A 21,973-nucleotide genomic window follows, 5' to 3' on the forward strand; every position below is an offset into this window, starting at 1 on the left:
GGCCTTTTGGAGACTTGTCAAAATGTTCTGTCAAGAAAGGTACTGAAAGATTTCACACTTGGATGGTTTGGGGGTTCCCAAAGGCCTGCTCTGTCACATCTATGTAATTTAACTTCGAGTGAGGTGATTAGCTAGGGATCAAAATTATCATAGTGCCAGTGAATAATACACTAACAGTTAGATGGTTATAGATCGTGGTAACTCATGTCAACATCAAACTTTGAACAGATCCGTGATTTTATTCAGTGGATTCTGCAGCTGACACATTCTCTGGTAAACCTAAGTGTATTGTATATTACCATGACTGGGAAAACATTGCATACAGTTGTCTGGTTTTAATTTTTTACTGTTTTTATTTAAGGAAAAAGAATACTCTGAGTATTTAATGTCAAATGTAATGTTTCTTGGTCCCTTGACTACGACACACTCATTAAACAAGGCTTGTAGTAACTGGAGTTGATTTGGTAAACAATCCTTAGCAGAAAAGAGTATCTGATCAATGTTTGTTTCTTTTTTAAGTGTAGTACAAATTAAAATTAAATAAGAGCTGCCCTTTTTTTTTTTAAGGATTTACGGTGTTTGAGTAGTTAATTATTTAAAACATGATGGAAATGAGCAGGTGGTGATTTTGAAATTTTGTCCCTAGGTCTCACTTGTTTTATGGAAAGTGTTTGGGGAAGGTATACACAGAAATTCAGTACTGAACTTAAAATGATTTTTATTTATATGAAAGTTTGTCTTGCTTAAAGCAGATACTGCCTTTTTTTTTTTTTTTCATTAGCATTTAGCAATATTGATTTTATGTGGGAGCAGAGTAACAAAGTAAGTTCTTTCCTACAGCACAAATTCAAACCATGGCAGTTTTGCAGATTTGACTAGGCAACAGGACAGTGAGTCCAAGAGTGGGAATAATTACACATAATGTGATGTATCGATCTCTTATTTGAATGCCATCAGCTTGGAATAAAGATTAGGAGCTGTAGCTGTACTGTTCCTAATATGTATGATTATAGGTTTATCATGTGGAAAATGTCATCTGTCACTTAAACAGTTGTCAGGATTATTATGTTAAGGATAATTAGAACATAAATAGAGACTAAAGCAGATGTTTGTATGCTCTATAAAGCAGCAGTTATTTAAGCACTTCTTGAATACTGTGTGCAGCTCTGGTCTTCTCAGAAGGTTCAGGGAGTGACAGCAGTTCAAGGTACATAATGCCTTCTGAATGAGAGTGGCAGACTAGGCTGGCACTTTTTGGCCTGAAGGGAGGGTACTTGAGATGGGGCCTGGACCAAGTTGGAGACCTACAATGTAAGAAATATGGCACATCTATAAGGCTGAGAAGAACCAGGCTGAAAACCAAATGAATAGCTAAGAGAAATGTAAAACTTACTGCCAAAGGATTGTTGATGCTGAAAGATTTTGTGGATTCTGATGGAGATGGAAGGCTGCATTTGAGTGCTGTTAAATGTGTAGAAACCCCAGTCAGTTGAGGGTGTCCCAAATGAATACAGGTGGGGAATGGAAAAGTACTAGTGGGAAACAGAATAAATGCTTTCTTTATTCCTTCTCTTCTCTTAGCATCTGCTTATGGCTATGGTTTGATATAAGATACTGGGACAGATGGACGTTTTCTCTGTCCTGGTATTGCCAGTCTTACATACCAGAAACCAGTTAAATTATATTTAAATGATATTTTGAGTAAAAGCACACTCATCCCTAGTCTGCAATTCCACCAGTGTCTGCAGTGCCAGGCAAGATTTGATGATAAAATCTGAACTTCAGTTTGCCTAGCCTTCCGTTTGCAAGGTACTTACTTCTATTGGTGGAACAATACCATTTAAGGTATTTGGTATGTTCTTTGTCTGGCAAAATACCATGGGGTTAATTTTATTAAATGTTGGTTAACAATTACAGAGCAATAGCAGACTGTATAGGAAGCCTGAATTAGCCATAATTCCCTTGAAAATATATTTCATATAAGTGCTTTAATTATTACAGTCCTGGGGTTTTAAAATATATTTATTTGTGTTGAGAAAGGAAGGTAAATTCCAAAGACCTAACTAGACTTGTATAGGATAAGAGTCTGAAACAATTGCAAATGGTTTAGTTTGATCGACTTTGAAATAAGGCAAAAGTGTAACTTCAGTATGCTTTGCTGGTATTTTTGAGAAGATTCTGGTATTCACAGAAGACAACCCTTAATATAAAACATCCATTTCCATTTCTTGATGTCAGCAGCTTAAAGATGTGTGCCAATATCAATACTGATTATTTCTTGAACACAGATGGTGATAATTTTCTTGCACTAATTCACTTTATGGCTAAGTCAAAGATTATTGTATGATTTGTAATGTGCAGCTGGATACGTGTAGAAACTGATATTTGTTAAATTAACCTTTAGATGAGCAAAATAGGTTTAATATTGTGATAGAGGAAAATTTGCATGGAGTAGTAACAACAACACACTGTGCAAGTGCGTGCTGAAGGGTTTGAAGATGCATCTCTCTGTTGCTGTTTGGGTACTCCGAATGGGAATTGCTCCCTGACTCTGCAACCATATGGAGGATTGTGATGCTGTGAGTAAAATTCATAGGGTCTGCAGGTAAGGTACTTACTTCAGCATCACAGTGGTAATCCCTGTGCATATTGGTCTAGTGCTAGCATTTAAAAGTTTGGGTGAGTAAAAATTTGTTTCTATTATGGGAGATTTGAAGTGTCTCTTTGTCAGCTGATGTGTTTATTCAACAGTGAATACTGATCAGAAGCTGGCTTGTTTGTTTTTAATACATCAATCAGTCATCTTTCTGTTTGATTTTAGTACTTAATACTAGGATTAGGAATGGATATATGTCAGTGTGATGTGTATGTGCACTTACCATACTGGAGATAAGAGGAGTTGGTGGTAGATGCCAAAGAACTTGCATAAAGAGCATTGGAGAGGTTGGTTTGAAGTTGTTGGTGCATGCCAGGATGCAAAGCAGACATTGTGGAGCATTTTGGGGTGGATTTTTTGATGAGTGGCTCTGTTTCAAAGCAGTCAGAAAACAGGTAGGTTTCGGTATATAACTTAGTATACTAATGCAGTTTGATATAAAAGTGAAGTTATCTCTATACTTCATTTTGAATTTCATGGTACTCAATGTTGAAGTTTTATTCATAAAGCATTTTATGAATTGTGCGTGTTCTCTGAAATGCATTAACTTATCCTACTTTATGCATTGATTATATTACAGTTCAAAACAGAGATCTCCAGAATTTTGAGACTCTCATGAAAATTACAATATTGTAAATGACTCATTACCATTTTATAAGGTAATTTCTGAATGGTATAACAACACAAAATATTAAAACAACTGAAATTAAGGGCTTCACCTGATAATTTTTAGTGTATTTTAATTTTCAAAACAGCATTATATATAATTTTTTATAGACTAATCATATAATTTTTTATAGACTAATCAGTTATTCCCCGGAAATTTTTTTTTCTGCTAAATATTTTGTAGACCTGTTGATAGCCTTTATAAGTGTCTGATGCACTCGGACCAAAATTTAAATTAGCTGAGAGATATTTATTATTTATAATTTTCATGGACAGGGTGTGTTGCAGCATGTGTGCAGCAGTTCTGCTGCGAAATGAAGTGTGTTCCCTGAGCTCAGTGCAGATACACGGGCACAGGTGGGTGTCCTGGTGGTGTGCACCATGCAGGGAAACACATGGCACTACACAACATGGGGCAAAGAGCACGCAGTTGGAATTAGAAATCATTTCATGGATACCATGGAAATTTGTGCTCGTTCATGTACGGGGTTGTAATTTCTAAAAAGGGTGTGTGTGGTGTTGTGTTGAACATTTGTGAGACAGACAGCACTCTAAGGTAGTTGTCCTGACTTTGTGCAGAGAGGAGCTATTCTCTGAGCTTGTTTATGTCAATATTTTAATAATTTATCTTTATAACTGCTTTGGACTATATTTATAGTAACATTGGCACCCTGTGTACAGAAGACACAATCAGAGCTGAAAGGAAACTTGCATCCATCTGGAAGCAATAAACTTTTCTAAAAGACTGCACAGTGTTACTCAATCCTGTGATTTCTCACTGTGAGTGAAATTAAGGTTTGGTTCAGTTGTGTCACATCATATTGGTATCAAATCTTTTGTGAGAGCTTTGTCATAGTGTTAAGCTACAAAAAAAAAAAATGAATTGATGACAGTCTGAGAATTTAATTTCTTCAGTCACAGAATTATGCATCATTGCAAATGGAGTCAATTGTATATAATAAAAATAATTGTAATACTGGAAAGCTTAGGAAGTGTTGCATTTTATAAGCTTTCTCTTTCTATTAAGTGCTGATTTGTATACTGCACAATTGACTAAGAATACCTTAAATTTGGTGTTGCTTTCGAAGTAATTTTTATATTGTACATCTAATATAAATTATATTTTTAATATGACAAAATATTTTACAAAGTTAGAGAAATATGAACAGTGTCCATAAGGAGAAAGGGGGAAAAAATCTATATTATAAAGATCATCTAACAAAATTCTGAGGGTTTTTTGTTGCTTTTAAGTTTGTTACAAGTGTGGTGTACATGAACAAAATAGGATTCATTCACCCCTGCAGGCAAAGTGGTGTAGCCTGCATTCTTCCTGTTCCTAAGTGGCAACTGAGCGTTGGGGTGAGGGAAGGGTTTTATGCTTGTCAGAGGATCCTGGTGGTGCTATTGCCATCTCTTGCCCTTGGGCTAGCGCAGGAGATGCAGATTCAATGGTACAAAGGGTGGCAGAGTTTCCTTCATAAATCTCTGGAAAAAAGGAATAGACCAGAGATCAATGAGGATAAAGCCAAACATGTAGAAGTTCATGGATGAGCTCATCTAGCAGCTGATGGCTCTGCTTTGATAACTAAAAGCATGACTCGCTAGGGTACATGAATTATCAATAGTTTACAGAAGGAAATTGACTTGTCTTTGGAATGGGCTGCTTGTTCTTTTTTCCTGAAGAAAATGTTTCTTGAAAACCTTTTCCAGAAGAGATTAAAATTTAGACATTTGAGACATAATGAGTTCCCTGAAACGCTGATATTTAGCAGTATGGATAATTTCTAAATCTGTATTTGAGACTGAGGCAGATCTGGTGCAAGTAAGACTCCAAGTAAAAGTAATAATTAACTTGTATTTAATCAAACTCAGTAATGTCATGTGGTCATAAGAGGTTATTTGTTTCCCCACTTCCCTTTATTTTCTGAAATGACAGAAGTAATTGCTGTGATTGTAACATAAATTAGTAGGTACAAAACACTGTGTAAGTGTGGGATGTTTTTGAGGAAATACAAAATTAGTCTCAGGTTTCCTCTTTGGGGATTCTTTAGTATATTTCAGCTCTGCTAGCCTATTCTATTAAATCATGTAGGCTACTAGATACCAGTCTTCTGTTTATTTCAGAAATCTCTCTCCAAATAAATTCCATTTTATGATGGGTGTATGGTTGGTCTGTGTAGGACCAGTCATTTACACTGATACATATGTTTGCAGAGGTTTTGGGAAATGATGGAAATCAATGACAGTTTTTAAGCTGTTGTTACTCTGAAGTTTCTTACATAAGTCCTCTTACTTACTAAATAAAAAGCCTCAAAGTTTCAGCCACTAAATGAAAGGTTTGCAGCTACTTTTCAAATCATATTATGAAATTAGGCAGTATGTGGGCCATATTCTTAATATAAAATGTAGAGCTTTCTATAGGATATTTCCAGTGACCTCTTTCTTGCTGTGGTGTTAATAAGAAAATGTAATTATTAAAAGCAAAGCCTTTGCTTCATGCATCCTCTCAAACGCTTCAGGATGGGAATCAGTCATTGTCTGCCTTCTTTCCTTTCAGCTTACCTTGTTTTTCTGGCATTATTCCCAGTAGATCTTTAAGTTATTTTTACATTCATCATCTCCCTCAATTTCTTTCTAGTAGAATGAAGGGGGAACTCTTCCTCAAGGTGAAGCTTTTTCTCTGGAGCAGTGTTAGGCCTTCTCCTAAAGCTTCGATCACGCTTTTATGCAGAGGTATTTATTCAATTAGCTATTTGACTTCTTTTCAAACTGCCAGGTTCAGTATGTTTTTCTAATGAAATTCTGCCATCAGCCTGTAGCTAATAAGCTCTTTGTGAGAGCTGAATGAGGGCACTAATGAAAGCTTGATGGATAGGTGTCTGATGAGCCTTATTACAAGAGGAAAGGCCTTTTCCATGGCCTGCTGGGCACCCAGGATGCTGGGTACGAGCGTCACTCTGAGATCTGGTCATGCTCAGAGGGGATGTCCCCAAGCCTGGCCTTTCTCCACAAGGCATCAGCTCCACCCAAACCAGCCTCTGAGCTGTACTAAACTTTGCTCCTACAGTATGGGATCCTCTTTTCTTTTGGTTCACCCAGAACTAAGGAGTTCGGTGATGGTTGTTCCTTTCAGAAGTTTGCGTATTGCAATCTTTTAAAGCTGTAGTGAAACTTAACCACGTTTTAAGTGCTCGAGTCTGGTCCGACTCAAGACTTCAAGGACTACACCAAATGTTCCTTAAAGCTGCCCTTCCTTCAGCTGCTGTGGTATGATGCTGTGCACATGGGCTGCACATGCAACAGCCCTCTTGGATTCGTGAGGATGCTCAGAAGCTTGAGGATTCGTTTTCAACAGATATGGTGGAGAACAGGGGCTGGAATCAGCTGGTTGTGATGTCTTGGGGGAAAGAGCCATTTAAAAAGTGACAAGAGAGAGACAAGAGGGGAAGATGAAAGGTGGGAGGTTACAGTTTTAGGTGGAGTTGCCCATGCTGTGAATATAGTAAAATTATTTAGAAATAAGTGAAATTATTCTGTTATGTCATGAAAGCTGTGAATATAGTAAAATTATTTAGAAATTAGTGAAATTATTCTGTTATGTAATGGAAGCCTTTATCCCATGACTGAGATTTGCATTGGAAAATTACTGGGTTTATTGAGTTTTTTGCTAGTATTGTGTTGAAAAATTGAAGCCTGAAGTACAAATCTGTTCTGGTATTTTATTTTTTTAATATGTCCATTATTCTTCATAAAAATAGTCTTTTTAGAGGTAGCTATCTGTGACAGTAGTTTAAAATGAGATTACTTCTTTAAGCTAGAATAGTGAATTCCTCCTTGTCCAGTGAAACATAACTAAATGTGTCATTTTTGTTTTGTAAAGTGGAGTTTTATTCTGAAGTTTAATTTTTTTTAATGTCTAAGATGTCACTAGAACGCTAAAGAATTAAGATAAACCATTGTGCGTCTTTTCCAGTTCTTGCTGACTCTTGTTGATCTGTGTGATCTTTGGGGAGTTAGCAATTGGAAGTGAAAATGCACAGCAGATTGGCTCAAGCCCTGTTGGCTTCCTGCTGATGAAAGGAGACAGTCCCAGTTCTTCTTTTCTCCACTGTGAATTTTCTTAGCACTTTGTAGCATCTCTGCTTTTATAGGACTTGTGTTGAACTGGTTATATCAAACAACTTGTCAGAAGACTAAGCCAGGGGAAAAGCGGGCAATCTCTTTTACTTTAGGGAGTTGATTTGGCTCAGCTGGGTTTTGCCCAGAGCCAGACTTCAGGAAAAGGGCTGGACTGCACAGTCATGGCAGGTGAGTCTGTGTTGAGAGAGGGATTAGCAGCAAGGTATTGCGTTTGCTTGGCAAAATACATCACTTCTCCCTAAGGTTCTCCAGAGAAGGAGAATGAAAATGGGTTGTATTCCTGTCAGATGTTTTTAAGCTCAGTTTTCTGCCCTGAAGGAAAACAGCTGCTGCTGCAAGTGAAGAGCTGCCATTAAAAGGTGAAGTGAATGGTTGCACCCTGCTTTTTCTCTCCAGCTCTGCAGAAACTGAGATGCATCTCTGCGGTCCCTTGTAGTACTTTGAGCTCCTTGCTGCTCCCAAGCAGGTCATTGCATACAGAGTGAGAAATGTGTTTCTAGATTACGGCCTTGCTTGTGTTAAACATCTTAAACTTAAAAGGTAGCACTTTCTAAAAGGACTAGAGTAATATAAAACTAATCTTCAAACAAAAACCAGCCCCTCCCCATGCTGGCCCTGTACCACCTCCTCAGCTTGGTGTTTGCTGCTTCTGGCAAGCAGAAGCTGGAATTTTGCTTTCTCTGCTTGCAGAAGAGAGTGAGAGACATAGCATAAAATTTTTCCAGAAGTGCTGCATGACCTATCTTTTTGAAATAAGAAATCATTCAGAATTCATGTGTTGTGAAATAGCTTTTCTGTCTCATGTTTAGAGTAGTTAAATAAGTGCTAAATAGCCAGAAAAGCTTTACAGATTTTTTTTGCTTTTCTGGCAAGAACGGTCATATCTGCTTTTCTCACTGCCAGCTCTTCTTAATCAATAAGTTGCTGAAAACTGTAGAGGTTTTATAAATCAGCTGCATGGTGCTTACTGTGCTTTGCTGATTTACAATGAGGGAAAAATGGGCTTAGTAACCGATGGGCTAATAGGTGCTGGTTTATATGCATTAGACATTATAATAAATGTTCCTAAACATAGATTTATAGACATACTGTCAAAACTAATTTAAATTTTAATTCTATTTTTTTTGTGTGTGTTTATATTAATATAGTTATGTTTTATTGTGTGTCCCAAATGGTTATTTTGAAAGTAGTGTTCATACAGTGTAGGATGGTCTGTGATCAATTTTATAATAAATAAGGATTTTATAATAAAACACTTCTTTAATAAGTACTGATCCCTGTATTTTCTTTGGTATGGTCTTGATGGTTTTTTAAAATTTCTAATTATTTCTGTAAAGTTACACTGCACTCAGCTATATCAGTCAACTATTAAGGAAGTAAAGTTTGAGAATGTAATGGAGCAGAGAGCCTAAAATGTGTAAAAGATTTATTTATTCATTATAGTCAGGAGGGCTAGGTATCTTGCCAAAGGTCATAGGAAGCATTTGTGACCAAGGGAGTACAACACTCTTTTCTTTGTGCCCAATTCTTGTACTTGAATTATAGTCACATTTCATGTGTGTTTTCTGGTATTTTCCATGTACTCCAGGTATTTGTTATGGAAATCAAGTCCTTAAGTACCATTTCTAGATGGTGGGCCTCTGTGCTAAGATAACAATCCAAAAAGTAGTTCCTTGTTGAAATGTTGGTGTTTATATTTAAATACCATATTTTCTTTAAAACTCTCCTATTTTTCAGTAGCACTGCTTTTTTTCTTTGTGTGTATTTTCATCAATTTTGCTATAAACATGAGGCAGTCTTTTTGTTTAAAGCCAAGTTTAACACTCTTAACTAATTAAATTTTGGTTTACTATTTACAGTTAAACTCTATTTGAGTGCATTAGTGCCTCATTTTTTTGATTTAGCTCAGTGGGGTTGATTTAGACACAATTTTTTGTTAAATAAGAGATTAGACTACCATAAATAGGAAAAATATAGGATAGGCTCATTGCTTAAACTTAGTGAGATGATAAATAGGGGCATAAAACTTCCTAGAGATTCATCTATTTAGGCAGATTTTTCTTTTTTTTCATGCTGTATTTGGGAAAAAAAAAAAAAGTGGACATGTGCAGAAACTGAGTACAATTAGCGTCAAGCAGATAAATCCAACTCTAATCCTGTTTACGCTCTACATCAGACAGATGTGCTGAGATTGATTCAGACAAGCCCTTGGCTTATAGTAACTTTTTTTTAAAGTGCCATATATTCTGGTTTTGTTGGATCTTTGTTAAATGTTAAGTGCTGTTAGTTTTGCTCTTTCCTAACGCCTGTAACCTACTTTATACAGGTTCCCTCTCCACTTTCATGATGACAGGGCAGCCTGGTAGAAGAGATTATCTTTATTCCTTGTAATTAAATTGACTTCTTTTTTTTTTTTTTTTTTTTTTTTTTTCTCAGAAGATACAACAATGGAAAGTGGGTACTGAATTAAATAAATAGCATGATATCTAATAGATGTATACTTAAATCTCTTGCAAGAACAGATGGTACCCAATATCTTTCTAAATAATGTGAGAGGACAGTTAATGTCCTGAAACTGCTCACAATAACCAATATGATACTAACGAGCCAATGCTTTTCAAACTGAAAAAAAGTGTTTTATCCAATATATACTTTGTTGCAAAAGCAAGCTTGGTTGTTATCTCATTCTAGAAATATTTTATAAATACAGCTCATGACTTAAATTTTCTTTATCTGAGTTGTTTCATAAAATTTTACTGCATTTGCAATGGCCTTATTTTCAGTAAGTAGAGAAAATGAAAATTGTAGAATATGCCTGGGATTTTATGCAGATTTCTTTACAACTTGAGTAAAAATGGGCTGTCCTAATCCTACTAGCTAGTTTGACATTTCCTCTAGAAATGAAAACTTGAGGATGACTGTTTTTTACAATTCAGCATTCCTAGAGTTTATATCCTTTTCCAGGATGCATCTGGAAGTGTATTCCTGTAAAACAAAGTCAGATAGTGGAAAGTCTAGTGCTGCCTAGTAAGAATGTTTTATTTTAAATATCAAAAATTTTGATATGCATCTGAGCAATGTTAGAATTTGATGAATACAGAGTAAGAGGAAGATGCACAAGCAAGTAAGAAACTGGCTGAAATAGTCGTGAAAAGAAAATGCAGACTTTACCTGGCTTAAGACTAAATGTCATTTTATGAAAGCTAGTGGGGGATAAAAAGTGTTTTATCAGGCCTTCATTTTCCTTGACTTGGTCAGGATAAATAGGCTCGTGTTTCTAACTTGTGTTTGGTGCACATCCATAACACTGGCATAATAGAGTTCATGATATCCTCAGCAAAACTAAGAGGTAAACCCAAAATAGGATTTATTTTAAAGTATGATTTATTTAAAAATATTTTTGAAGCAAGCCCACTTAGAATATTTGTATTGGTCTGGGGAAGTGAATGTTGCAGCTCAGTTATTGCAGCAGAATGGTTGTGGTTATATTTCACGTGTCTTTGTTGACTCCTTTTCCTAAAACGTTGAGGTTGTGTGCTGGCATTTTCAGTGTTCAATATGGTCTGACAGTCAGACTCTGGGAAAAAACATTAGCAGAGCCCTCAAAAATTCTGTTTTACAATTTAAAGCAAGTCTTTAAGGTAGGTATTAAACTATGTAGTTCTAGGTAATTTGGGACATCACCAGTTTTTCATTTCAGGCCTACAAAGACTATTTTTATATATAATTTCTTAGAAGAGCAGTATTAATTTGACAAAAATTAAGATCTTGGGTTTGGTAATGTTAGTACCGAGTTTGTACAACGTCCGCTTTGAGTTTGTGACAAATCATAGTTCAAATGGGATCATACAGTATTTTTTTCCTCCTCAGTTCCCTCATTTTTAAAGGATACTCTGAATGCAAGTACTTTCACAGCAGTTGTTACAGTACTTCAGGATTTATGTTGGGTTTTTTTAAAAAAAAAATATTTAGGTGAGTTTTCTCCTGTTTATTTGCTGTGTACTTCTGAAAATATGCATTACAGACAATTTCCTGTGCATTATCTCAATGGACACCAACATTTACTTGTCACAGTATTCCTGCTAAGACTGGAATGATTTCAGTCCAGCTTTACACCTTAGTAGCTGATTTAGGGAGATTTTAGGATGATAAAGTGTAACAAGTTCGGGAAAATATGTGGGAAGTATAACAAGGTCATGCTTCTATTGTCACAGGTTATTTGGTACAGAGCAGGAAAAAAATTAATTTGTTGAGAACTGTGAGGAGAAGTCATATTGACTTGAGTGTTATTTGTGTTGGCATGGCTGAGGAGAAGTCATCCAGGATTCCTGGGCAGAGAGACGATCACTGCATAGTCTCCTTCCAGAAATGTTGTTGATAGTGCCAGTATCAAACTGTTAGAAGAATTGACAAAGTTGTCTTTTTCCTGCCCAGAAAAAGTGTATGACTTTCTGAAACCCTCAGCTTCACGTGGTGTAATGAAGGAGGGGTGCTGTCCATTCTTCCCCAGATGACAATTAAAATAGGTTTTCCCAGCACTCCAGTGCAGCATGTGTCAACTATTCATCAAACAGAATCTGCTACAGTTTTTGCTATTGAGAAACCAGCTGACAGAGTTGTTGCTGGATTTGGGGAAGTTTTCTTGTTTCAAGCATTTCTTGCCTTGGGCTGCAAAGGGGCCTTTATTGGTGTGCTGTATCAGATCTGTTGTAATTATGAAGAAAGCAGAGAAAACTTCCTTTCTGTGTCCAAAGAATCCGATACCCACAGGAATGGTGACGTTTTTCCTTCAGTTTGTGTATTTGACTTTGTTTTTGAGGAATTGGAATGCAGCTCAAGAGAGCAGAAAAGGGAGAAGCCTGTACCATAGTGCCTCAGTTGATACATCTCCAAAAGGCACTTGGAAATGAAGTGGCAGCATCTGCAGCCACAGCATCCACGTAAATAAAGGCCCCAAAATAACAAAACCTTCCCTTAGCCTAACACGACTCTCTCTTGGGTGGGGATCTCAAACTGTCACAAGAACTTTTTTGAACCTGTTTTTCTTGTTTTCTAAACTGAATTTATAAATCAAAAATAAAAAAAAAAAAAGATGGGTAACGCATTTTTGGTTTATTTGTCTATTTTTGCTTAACTGTTTTGTGTTATGTTTCTGATGTAAACACAAAAGGCAATGGTTGTATCAAATGAAAAAATATAGTGAACATATAGTCAGCTTGGGTCATAGCACACTTTCTGATCTATGATTTACAAGGATAACTTCTATGATTTAGGTGAATAGAATAAAGAAATTGCTTTTTGAATATGAATTCCAAAAATGTTTTTCTTAGACTGTGAAATTTTAATATTTTTTTTTTAACATCAGGAAGTTGAGTAGGTAACCTCTTAGAAATAGTCTTGTTTGTACGGCTGGATACTAAACAAAGTTGGTAAAATAAAAGAGCAGTGATTGAGGGAAATTATATGCCATAAGTGTCAGTGCAAGGATGAACAGAGGCAAGAAGTGAATCTAGAGATGAAGCCCTAACAATGCTTTTAGTTGTTGCTCCCAATCACATTAGTAATGCTTTTCTTTTTATTTTTTTCCCCTTACAGGTGATTCCAGTGTGGCTTTACAGGCTCAAGAGGAGATTATTGAAATGAAAGATGTATTTTCAGTAAAACTGAAACGTCGTCGTTTTGCAGGGCAGAAAAAAGGTGGTACTTTGTTGGGTATCACAATTTTTAAATGCTTGAATAAAGAAGAGAATAAGCTTACAGACTGTGCTATCCATTTAAATAACTTAAGTGAAGATCACTGTCAGTCATGGTTTAGACATCTGAAGGAAATTTTGAATGGTAAGCATTTAATTGAAGTTGATGTCATATTTGTTTCTACTGGCAATACATGAGGCTGAGCGAAGCTTAGAAACATGTTGCCTGTGGAAATTAAGACACATATGAATCTTATTTCTGGCAAATGTCTACTACTGAAGTTTTACATGGTCAGGTGTAAAATCTAGAAAAGTGACAATAATTGACTAATGTATCTGTGAAGATGAAAACAAATTGATGTTATTTTTGGAAGAGTTTTGGAAGCTACTGAAAATAAGTGATTTTCTTTATTCTGACTGAAGAGTCTTCTGGGAAATCTGTTTCTGAAAGAAGTAACGTGTTTTGTTGATATTTTCACTTGAAATTGCATCCCACCTGATGGTACTACAGTAGCTGCACTTCTGGGAACTCTTCAGGAGCTTTCTGGTGATGGTTTATGAAATCCCATTTGAGACCTCCATATTCTCTCAGAGACTAATGGGAGAGACTTTTCTCATCTTCATGAATTCAGAGGTGGCAGTGCTCTTAGGGTTCTGTAGGACTCTTGTTGGATAATCTGATACAAAATTTATTGACAGTAGTGAGAGGATGCAATTCTTTACTTTAAAAATATCTTTCTGTGTTTGCCTAGGCTAATGCTAGTTTCAGGATGCTTTGTTTAACCAGTTGAAGGGTTGGTTGTTTTTTTGTTTTTAATTTTATGGAAGCTCTATCAAAATTAAGAAAAAAATATTCACCATATAGAGAAAAGAGGATCCAAGAAATCCAGGCCTTTCACTGTATTTTATATCTGAAAGGCACAGAACGTAGCACACTTTTGATGTAAATAACCAAAATGGCATCCCTTCCCCAATACCAAACTGATTTAACTCCAAAGGGTGCCTGTTTCCAGAGCATAGTAAATGAATTTGTTTATTACAGAGGAAAAGCAGTCTATCTTGTGATACACTATTAGAACTCCAGCTGAATTGTCAAGACTGAGCCAGATTATGAATTCAAATCTTGTACATCTGTAGTGTTTGCAACAACACTTTGAATAAGAATTTATAGTGCACTTCTGCTAAAGTTTCACACGCAGATGCTAAAGAAACAACATGAGTTATTAATGGTGCATTCTTGTATTTGTTAAGTATGCTTTAGATTTTCCCAGTAAAGATGTGTATTAAAAATTGCTGTCCCTTTTCCCCTTTTGAAAGACTTTATCATGAAATATCTCAATCTGCAGAAGTGCCAGGATTCCTGTAGATCTCCAGCTACCCATAAAGGCAACAACATTTGCATAAGGAGCAAATGTCTGTTTTGTTCCTAGATTACTCTCCATCTATCAGGAGCAGTGATGCCATATGTTCACAGAAAAAAAAAGCTGCAGTATCTCTAGCTCAGGTTGCCTTGACCTCGAGGTGCAGTCTCTGTTTTATAGCTTTGTAATTGGATGCCACCTGAACCTGAAAAAAAAGTGTTCTGTGCAATGCTGTTTAAAGTTCTTGCTTCAGTCTTTCTCCAGAAGCTCAGACCTTGTACAGATTTGTTTTGGATCTCTGATCAGTACATTTTTTCTCCTTGTCTTCTACTCCAGGAATAAACAGGACTCAGAGAGATAAAAATAACTGCACAAACCCCTCATCATACCAGTTGCTAATGTGTATGTTCTCCTAAGTCTGAACTAAAAGTGTACAATGTGGTTGAGTTCAGTTAATTTCTTGGTGGCTGATATTTCTGGGTGAAACAGTGATGAATTTTCATAGTTTTTGTTACAGCCTTTTTCTTTTTCTGTAATAGTGCTGGAGTCATTGTTAATGAACTCCAATTGGCTGCTCCTGGTTTTATCCTTCTGAAACAGTAAAAATTGCTTCCCTGCCCTGCCTCCTCCCCAGTCTGTCTGATCACAAAGTAATTTTTCATTAACTGCTTCATTATTTACCTGACGGATTTTTTTTTATTGTTTCTGGGCTGGATCAAATTAATAGCAGATGATTTATCAAAGTAGAGCATAAATATATATATATTTGATCAATAATATTTAGACATTCTGACAAATGGGAATACACGTCACTGACAGGTGTGTTTCCTCTGCAGAGAAATGCAATTTCTACTTGTTTACCTTACTCTTTGACAATTTTTTAGGTTTTTGTCCATATACATTGATTAAGGAACAACTTTCTCTGTGGTTGGGACAAGGTAACAAAATATATCCACCACCATCTTCCCATGTTTAAGTAAGTTCTTGTTTTCTGCCTGCTGGTGCTGCTGTTCCAGTGCATGCCAGCTAGATTTGAGGAGCTGAAATCTGATCTGTACCTGGTGTGTTTGTTAAACTGCTCTAAGACAACCACTGCCATCTTCATGCACCTCCAGAGCCTTGGCTCTGGGCTGGCTCCTGGAAGGCCCCCAAGGGCAGCTTAGACTGGGTCTAGTGTGCTGTTATCCCATCCCAGCCCTGGTGCACACCCCACTCTCAGTGATTTCCACTTACACATCGCATCTTTTTGTACAGTGTTTATGGGCCTGGCATGAGGGGACACACTGTCAGTAGAGTTCACTGTTTCATCCAAAATCCTCTGCACATGCAAATACACAGCGGTTCTGAAGGGGTTGAGGAAGGCTCAAAAATGAGAGAAAATGTACAGTTGTCAATGTTCATCCATTTTTTAACAAGATAAGACTTACAGTTGATTTAAAAAAGCTTTACTTAAAAACTCTATGAACTATCAAAAGACAGCAAGTGTTGTTAAGAATAAATGATAAAGTAGCAAAAAAAGCACAAAGTGCATTTTATTTTTATCTATCGTTCCAGAGTATCTATCACACGGGGATTTGATATGAAAGCCTGAAACTTCATGCATGAAGTTTTAATTAAACCATTAATGTTAAACATTAACTTAGGTTAGTTAATATTAACAGCGATGTCTCCATAGTTACATTAACAACTCTGTCTCATATCGTTACGTTTTTCTCATGTATAATATTGCTAATGCTGTATCAAGTATTTATAAATGTAGGTGGTAATGACATGATTCCAGGCTCCTAACTTTTGTAACATAAACCCGTTTTCCTCGGGCCGGGGCCTGAAAGCAGCACAGATGTATGTCTGAGCACAGCGTCTCCGCTGCCCCGGGAGCCTTTGTTTCCTGAACACCCTGATTGACCCACCACCCTTCATGGTTCACTGATTCACTTGATAGATCAAGTTTAAACTAGTGCATATTAGCACATTTGTTAGTACTAGGGGAACAGTTGGCCTTCCTGCTTTAGGCTGCTGGCTCGTTTCAAATGGAGCAGCCAGGGAAAACAATACCAGAATACCAGTTAGGAGAGCCCCAAAAGGCTGGCAGACTGGGATCAGTTGCACACAGTAGTCAATGACATTGATTCATTCATATAGATGTCGTTTAAAGACAATTAAAAGATTATTATTTAAAAAACACTTTAAAGAAGCTTCACAATAATACTGTTTGAAAGTTTAATCTTTGGCTGTTACGGGATACGCTTTCATTAAACTCAGTTGTTTGGTGTGTTCTAACGTGTCCAGTGCACCGGGAATGATAAAGTAATGCATTTTGTCATCATCATCCTTTCATGCCAATTATTTGGCACAAACAAAGTCACTTCAGCAGTGTACCATCTCTGCTCAAATGCCTTGTTTGTGAAAAATATTTCCATCAATGGAATATTTTATCTCTCTAAAAAAGTAAGTTGATATTCAAATAGTCACAAAGAGAATATTTTAATACTTTGCTCCTGTGAATTCGTTTGGTCCTTGAAAATCTTGCTAGGATTTATGTATTAACTCTGATACACTTTTTAGCAATAGCCAAATATACATAATCATAAATATAGTTTCTGGTTTAGGATGGTTAAATAAATTATTTTTTCTTTAAAAAATTAAATCAAACTATTTCCTCAAAAATCTATGATTTTTTTCCCTCACCAACTGAAAAGTCTATTTTCTTTTGCCTATGTAGGATTTCTTTTGAAACTTTATATTGCCACCTAGGGTTAAAGTTTTACATATCATATGCAAAGAACATTGAAGTGAGATAGGGATGTTTGCTTTTATCCTTTCAGTTTTCTCCTGATGCCTGTTTTGCAGAACTATAACTTGCACTGTCTGGATAACAGAATTTTTTGACATTTCATCTGCTTTTTCGACTTCTGGAAACTGTACTTTCCCATTCTTCCCCCCCTCTTTTGTGTATTGTATTCTTATATTTGTATGTTTTGGGGAAGGGGGTATTTTTGCTTTGTTTTTTATGACTTCAAAGGTATACTCAGATATCCATGACTGAAGTCACTTTTTACAGTTTTTTAGCTCTGGGTGTTGGTGGGGGATTGAGTGTTAGGAGGACCAGTTGATTACAGTTTTTTATAAATAAGACAAGAAACATGACAGCACATTTATGAATTTAGTTAAATCTTTTCTCTTTTGAAGCAGGAGTCCTTATTCTTATAAGTTTTCCATTTAACTTTTACTGATGCTTTAGGCAAATGATAAAGTCACAGAAATTATTTTTTTGGTCTTAATATTTTTACAACTTCTAAAAGACTGCAGTGATACCCATTAGTAGATTTCAATTAAGACATTATTATAATGTCTTAATGATGATTACTTATAGGTATTAAAAGTCTTTGGGAGCTTTTGTTAAGTCTTCCTTGTTTGTGTTGTAATAAGAAATGCCACTGCATTTCATACCTGTATGAACACCACTGCAATACATACCTGCAGTGCTTCTTTCTGTTTCCAGAGAATGGAGAATAATTTAGGTTGGACTGGACCTCTGGAGATTATCCGTTCTAGCTTCCTGCTCAGGGCAGGTGAGCTTCTAAGAAAGATCAGGTTGCTGAGAGCCCTGTCCAGATAAGTTTTGAAAATCTCTAAGGATAGACAATGTCACCCAAGGCTTACCTGCTGTCATTGTGAGGGGTGTTTTTCTTTATTTCACACTGGAACATTGCCGGTGCCCTCGTGTCCGCTGCCTCTCTGTCCCCGCAGGAGCCTGGCCTGGTGGCTGTCACTCGCACAGAGATGCTGAAGGGGTGAGGTGGCTTTTGTCCCTGAGGCTGCCCGGGCCATGACTGCTGTGGCCTGCCCAGCCATTGCTGCACTTCATCTCTCTTGTGCTGGGAGGCCTCAGAGTGGGGGCAGCTGGGCATCTTCAGGCCCAGAGGTGTTGCGAACAAGGGTGCAGTGCCAGGGCTGCAGTGCCAAGGGTGCAGTGACAAGGGTGCAGTGACAATGCTGCAGTGCCGGGGCTGCAGTGCCAGGGCTGCAGTGCCAAGGGTGCAGTGACAATGCTGCAGTGACAGGGCTGCAGTGACATGGCTGCAGTGACAGGGCTGCAGTGTCAAGGCTGCAGTGCCAGGGCTGCAGTGCCAAGGGTGCAGTGCCAGGGCTGCAGTGCCAGGGCTGCAGTGCCAGGGCTGCAGTGCCAAGGGTGCAGTGCCAGGGCTGCAGTGCCAGGGCTGCAGTGTCAAGGCTGCAGTGCCAGGGCTGCAGTGATGAGGTTGCAGTGACAGGGCTGCAGTGATGAGGCTGCAGTGACATGGCTGCAGTGCCAAGGGTGCAGTGCCAGGGCTGCAGTGCCAGGGCTGCAGTGCCAAGGGTGCAGTGCCAGGGCTGCAGTGCCAGGGCTGCAGTGCCAGGGGTGCAGTGCCAGGGCTGCAGTGCCAGGGCTGCAGTGCCAGGGCTGCAGTGCCAAGGGTGCAGTGCCAGGGCTGCAGTGCCAGGGCTGCAGTGCCAGGGGTGCAGTGCCAGGGCTGCAGTGCCAGGGCTGCAGTGCCAGGGCTGCAGTGCCAAGGGTGCAGTGCCAGGGCTGCAGTGCCAGGGCTGCAGTGCCAGGGCTGCAGTGCCAGGGCTGCAGTGCCAAGGGTGCAGTGACAGGGCTGCAGTGACAGGGCTGCAGTGCCAAGGCTGCAGTGCCAAGGGTGCAGTGACAGGGCTGCAGTGCCAGGGCTGCAGTGCCAGGGCTGCAGTGCCAAGGGTGCAGTGACAGGGCTGCAGTGCCAAGGCTGCAGTGCCAAGGCTGCAGTGCCAAGGGTGCAGTGACAGGGCTGCAGTGACAGGGCTGCAGTGCCAAGGCTGCAGTGACAGGGCTGCAGTGCCAAGGGTGCAGTGACAGGGCTGCAGTGCCAGGGCTGCAGTGCCAATGCTGCAGTGCCAGGGCTGCAGTGACAGGGCTGCAGTGCCGAGGCTGCAGTGCCAGGGCTGCAGTGACAGGCCTGCAGTGACAGGCCTGCAGTGACAGGCCTGCAGTGACGAGGCTGCAGTGCCAGGGCTGCAGTGCCGAGGCTGCAGTGACAGGGCTGCAGTGCCAGGGCTGCAGTGCCAATGCTGCAGTGCCAGGGCTGCAGTGCCAGGGCTGCAGTGATGAGGCTGCAGTGCCGAGGCTGCAGTGACAGGGCTGCAGTGCCGAGGCTGCAGTGATGAGGCTGCAGTGACACGGCTGCAGTGCCGAGGTTGCAGTGCCAGTGCTGCAGTGCCGAGGTTGCAGTGCCAGTGCTGCAGTGCCGAGGCTGCAGTGATGAGGCTGCAGTGACACGGCTGCAGTGCCGAGGCTGCAGTGACAGGGCTGCAGTGCCGAGGCTGCAGTGACAGGGCTGCAGTGCCAAGGCTGCAGTGCCAATGCTGCAGTGCCGAGGCTGCAGTGCCAAGGCTGCAGTGACATCCGTCGGGCCGCAGCACAGCGGCCGTGTTCCCGGCTCCCCACACGGCTCCTGCCGGGGCTCTGCTGCCTCAGCGGCTGGCCTTGGGGATTGCTGATTGAACATCCTCAGGCGTTCCCCAGACCTGTCTCGTAGCTGCTCAGGGTCCTCCTGAACCGTGTCCTGGGGTGTCTTTACGGTGCTTGCATCCCCAGCCGTCAGTTTATGCTGGATATTGTTCTGCGCCTCTAACACTGGTTCCCAGAGTGAAGGGGCAGAGAAGGAGCCCGCAGTTTGTTTGCAGAAACCCTTCCCTACACCACATCCACAGTCCTCACCAAGCCCCCTACTTTCTTTTTTCTCCTTTTTGAAAGAGATGCTTTTGAATACAGGTGCTTGTTACTGAAGACATGCAGGATTCTCCAGGATTAATTCGCTGTGCAATGACTTGGCACTCTGTAACATTTTGACATAAACATGCTTATGCAATTTTTTTGTGTATGATTTTGACATTTTAGCAGCAAACTGATGTAATAATTTCCTTCAGTATCTCTAAGAAATCTAAATTTTCTGACACAAATTGGAAAAAGAGCTAGTTTTCTTCTCAAAATTCTTTGATGTGCTTAAAAAAACCAAAAAATAATGTCTGTGACTTCTATAATTATGTTTTGGTCTGAAGGAATATTTTCCTCTTTATTGCTAAAACAGCTTTTAGCTATAATTTCTTTGAGTAATCGTTCCTGTTCAATTGTTGAGGTAGAGTAAGTGGAATGAACTGACACTCATTCCTGAGCTGAAAGTCCCTGCTGACACTCTGAAGGTACATGTGGCTGTAAAATTTAAAGTAATATTCCTTATAGGGCAGGAAAATGTGCTTTCATTCTTGGCTCCTTTTTGGAGTTGTGGGCTACTACTAATTTTGTTCTGGAATGTTGAAAGCAGTCCAATTGCCAGATATTCTAGTTTTTATTTGGCTAAGAAAGTGCTAGTCTGCCCTAATACTAAAACAAGATTTAGAATTGTTCAAATCAAATATTTTAAATAAACACCAAAAGAAGAGCAGTATTGCACACTAGTGCTTGCTTCTTGTAGCAAAGCAGCCTCACTGAACGTTGGCAATTGCAGGGATTCTAGAAAAGAGAGTTTGAAAAGTAATGTTATTGGTTTAGTCTGAGTTATTTACGCTTCAGCAATATGTCATGTTTCAAATAATAAAATTACTTCATGGGATCAATGTGCAAGACAAGGTTCAGTTTTGCATAGCAGTATTTCCCAGTGTTATTTCCTTGGAGTTTGTTATTCCAAAGACCTAAATGAACAATAATTCTCAGATTTCCAAATGATACTGCCAAATTTCTATTTCTTTATAATTTTGGACCTCTTTCACAATGAGGAATTTTCCTTTGGACTGTTTGGTTTGCACTCTTAAAAAAGAAAAGTGTTTGACTGTGGTGTCATTTTTTCTTGGGTATTACTTTTGTATGTCTGCTGGGAGTGAGTCATATTAAATTCCAACAAGGATATGTTTTTATGTTTGGGTTTCTTTTCTTTTTTGGTGCCCAAACTTCACACTCACCCTCTCCTGAATCAGAGTTTAACGAGGCTATGACATGTGCAGTTTTTTTCTGATTCCTACTATTAGCTGTATACACAAAGTTAATCAATACTGTCATTTAAAGATAAGTAGTGCACATGCAAGAAGAAATTGAGACTTATTTTAGACTGTAATTTACTTATCCTGAAGAAGTATTGTAATGGTTCTGATTAAAACCATTTAAGCTGTAAAAATAGTTGGGTTGTGTGTAATCTTAATTTTTTTTTTTTTTTTTAGGCTTTCAAAACAGACCTAAATCCTTGAAAGTGTTTGTTAACCCAAGCAGCCACAAAAGAGAAGCCACTCACATTTATTATGACAAAGTTGCACCCCTTTTTAAACTTGCTGACATAAAAACTGATGTCACAGGTAAGTTGCTTCAGAAGTATAGCTTAACCCTTTGTGAAACTAATGGTTAAGAATGTGAGACAATTTGAATTTACTGCTTATCCTTATTGCCTTTG

At 38.7% G+C, this 21,973-nt stretch overlaps 1 protein-coding gene across 1 annotated transcript in view; it reads left to right on the plus strand.

Annotated features, from left to right (window-relative positions):
* The window catches only part of CERKL (ceramide kinase like), a 51,502-nt gene that overhangs the window by 7,923 nt on the left and 21,606 nt on the right, over positions 1-21,973 (plus strand). Inside the window, exons 2-3 of the mRNA XM_066323307.1 lie at positions 13,058-13,300; positions 21,747-21,878. Of these exons, the coding sequence (XP_066179404.1) occupies positions 13,058-13,300; positions 21,747-21,878 (375 nt within the window). The remainder of the gene's footprint in view (positions 1-13,057; positions 13,301-21,746; positions 21,879-21,973) is intronic.

This window comes from Sylvia atricapilla, chromosome 7 (genome assembly GCF_009819655.1).
Source record: "Sylvia atricapilla isolate bSylAtr1 chromosome 7, bSylAtr1.pri, whole genome shotgun sequence".
NCBI lineage: Eukaryota > Metazoa > Chordata > Aves > Passeriformes > Sylviidae > Sylvia > Sylvia atricapilla.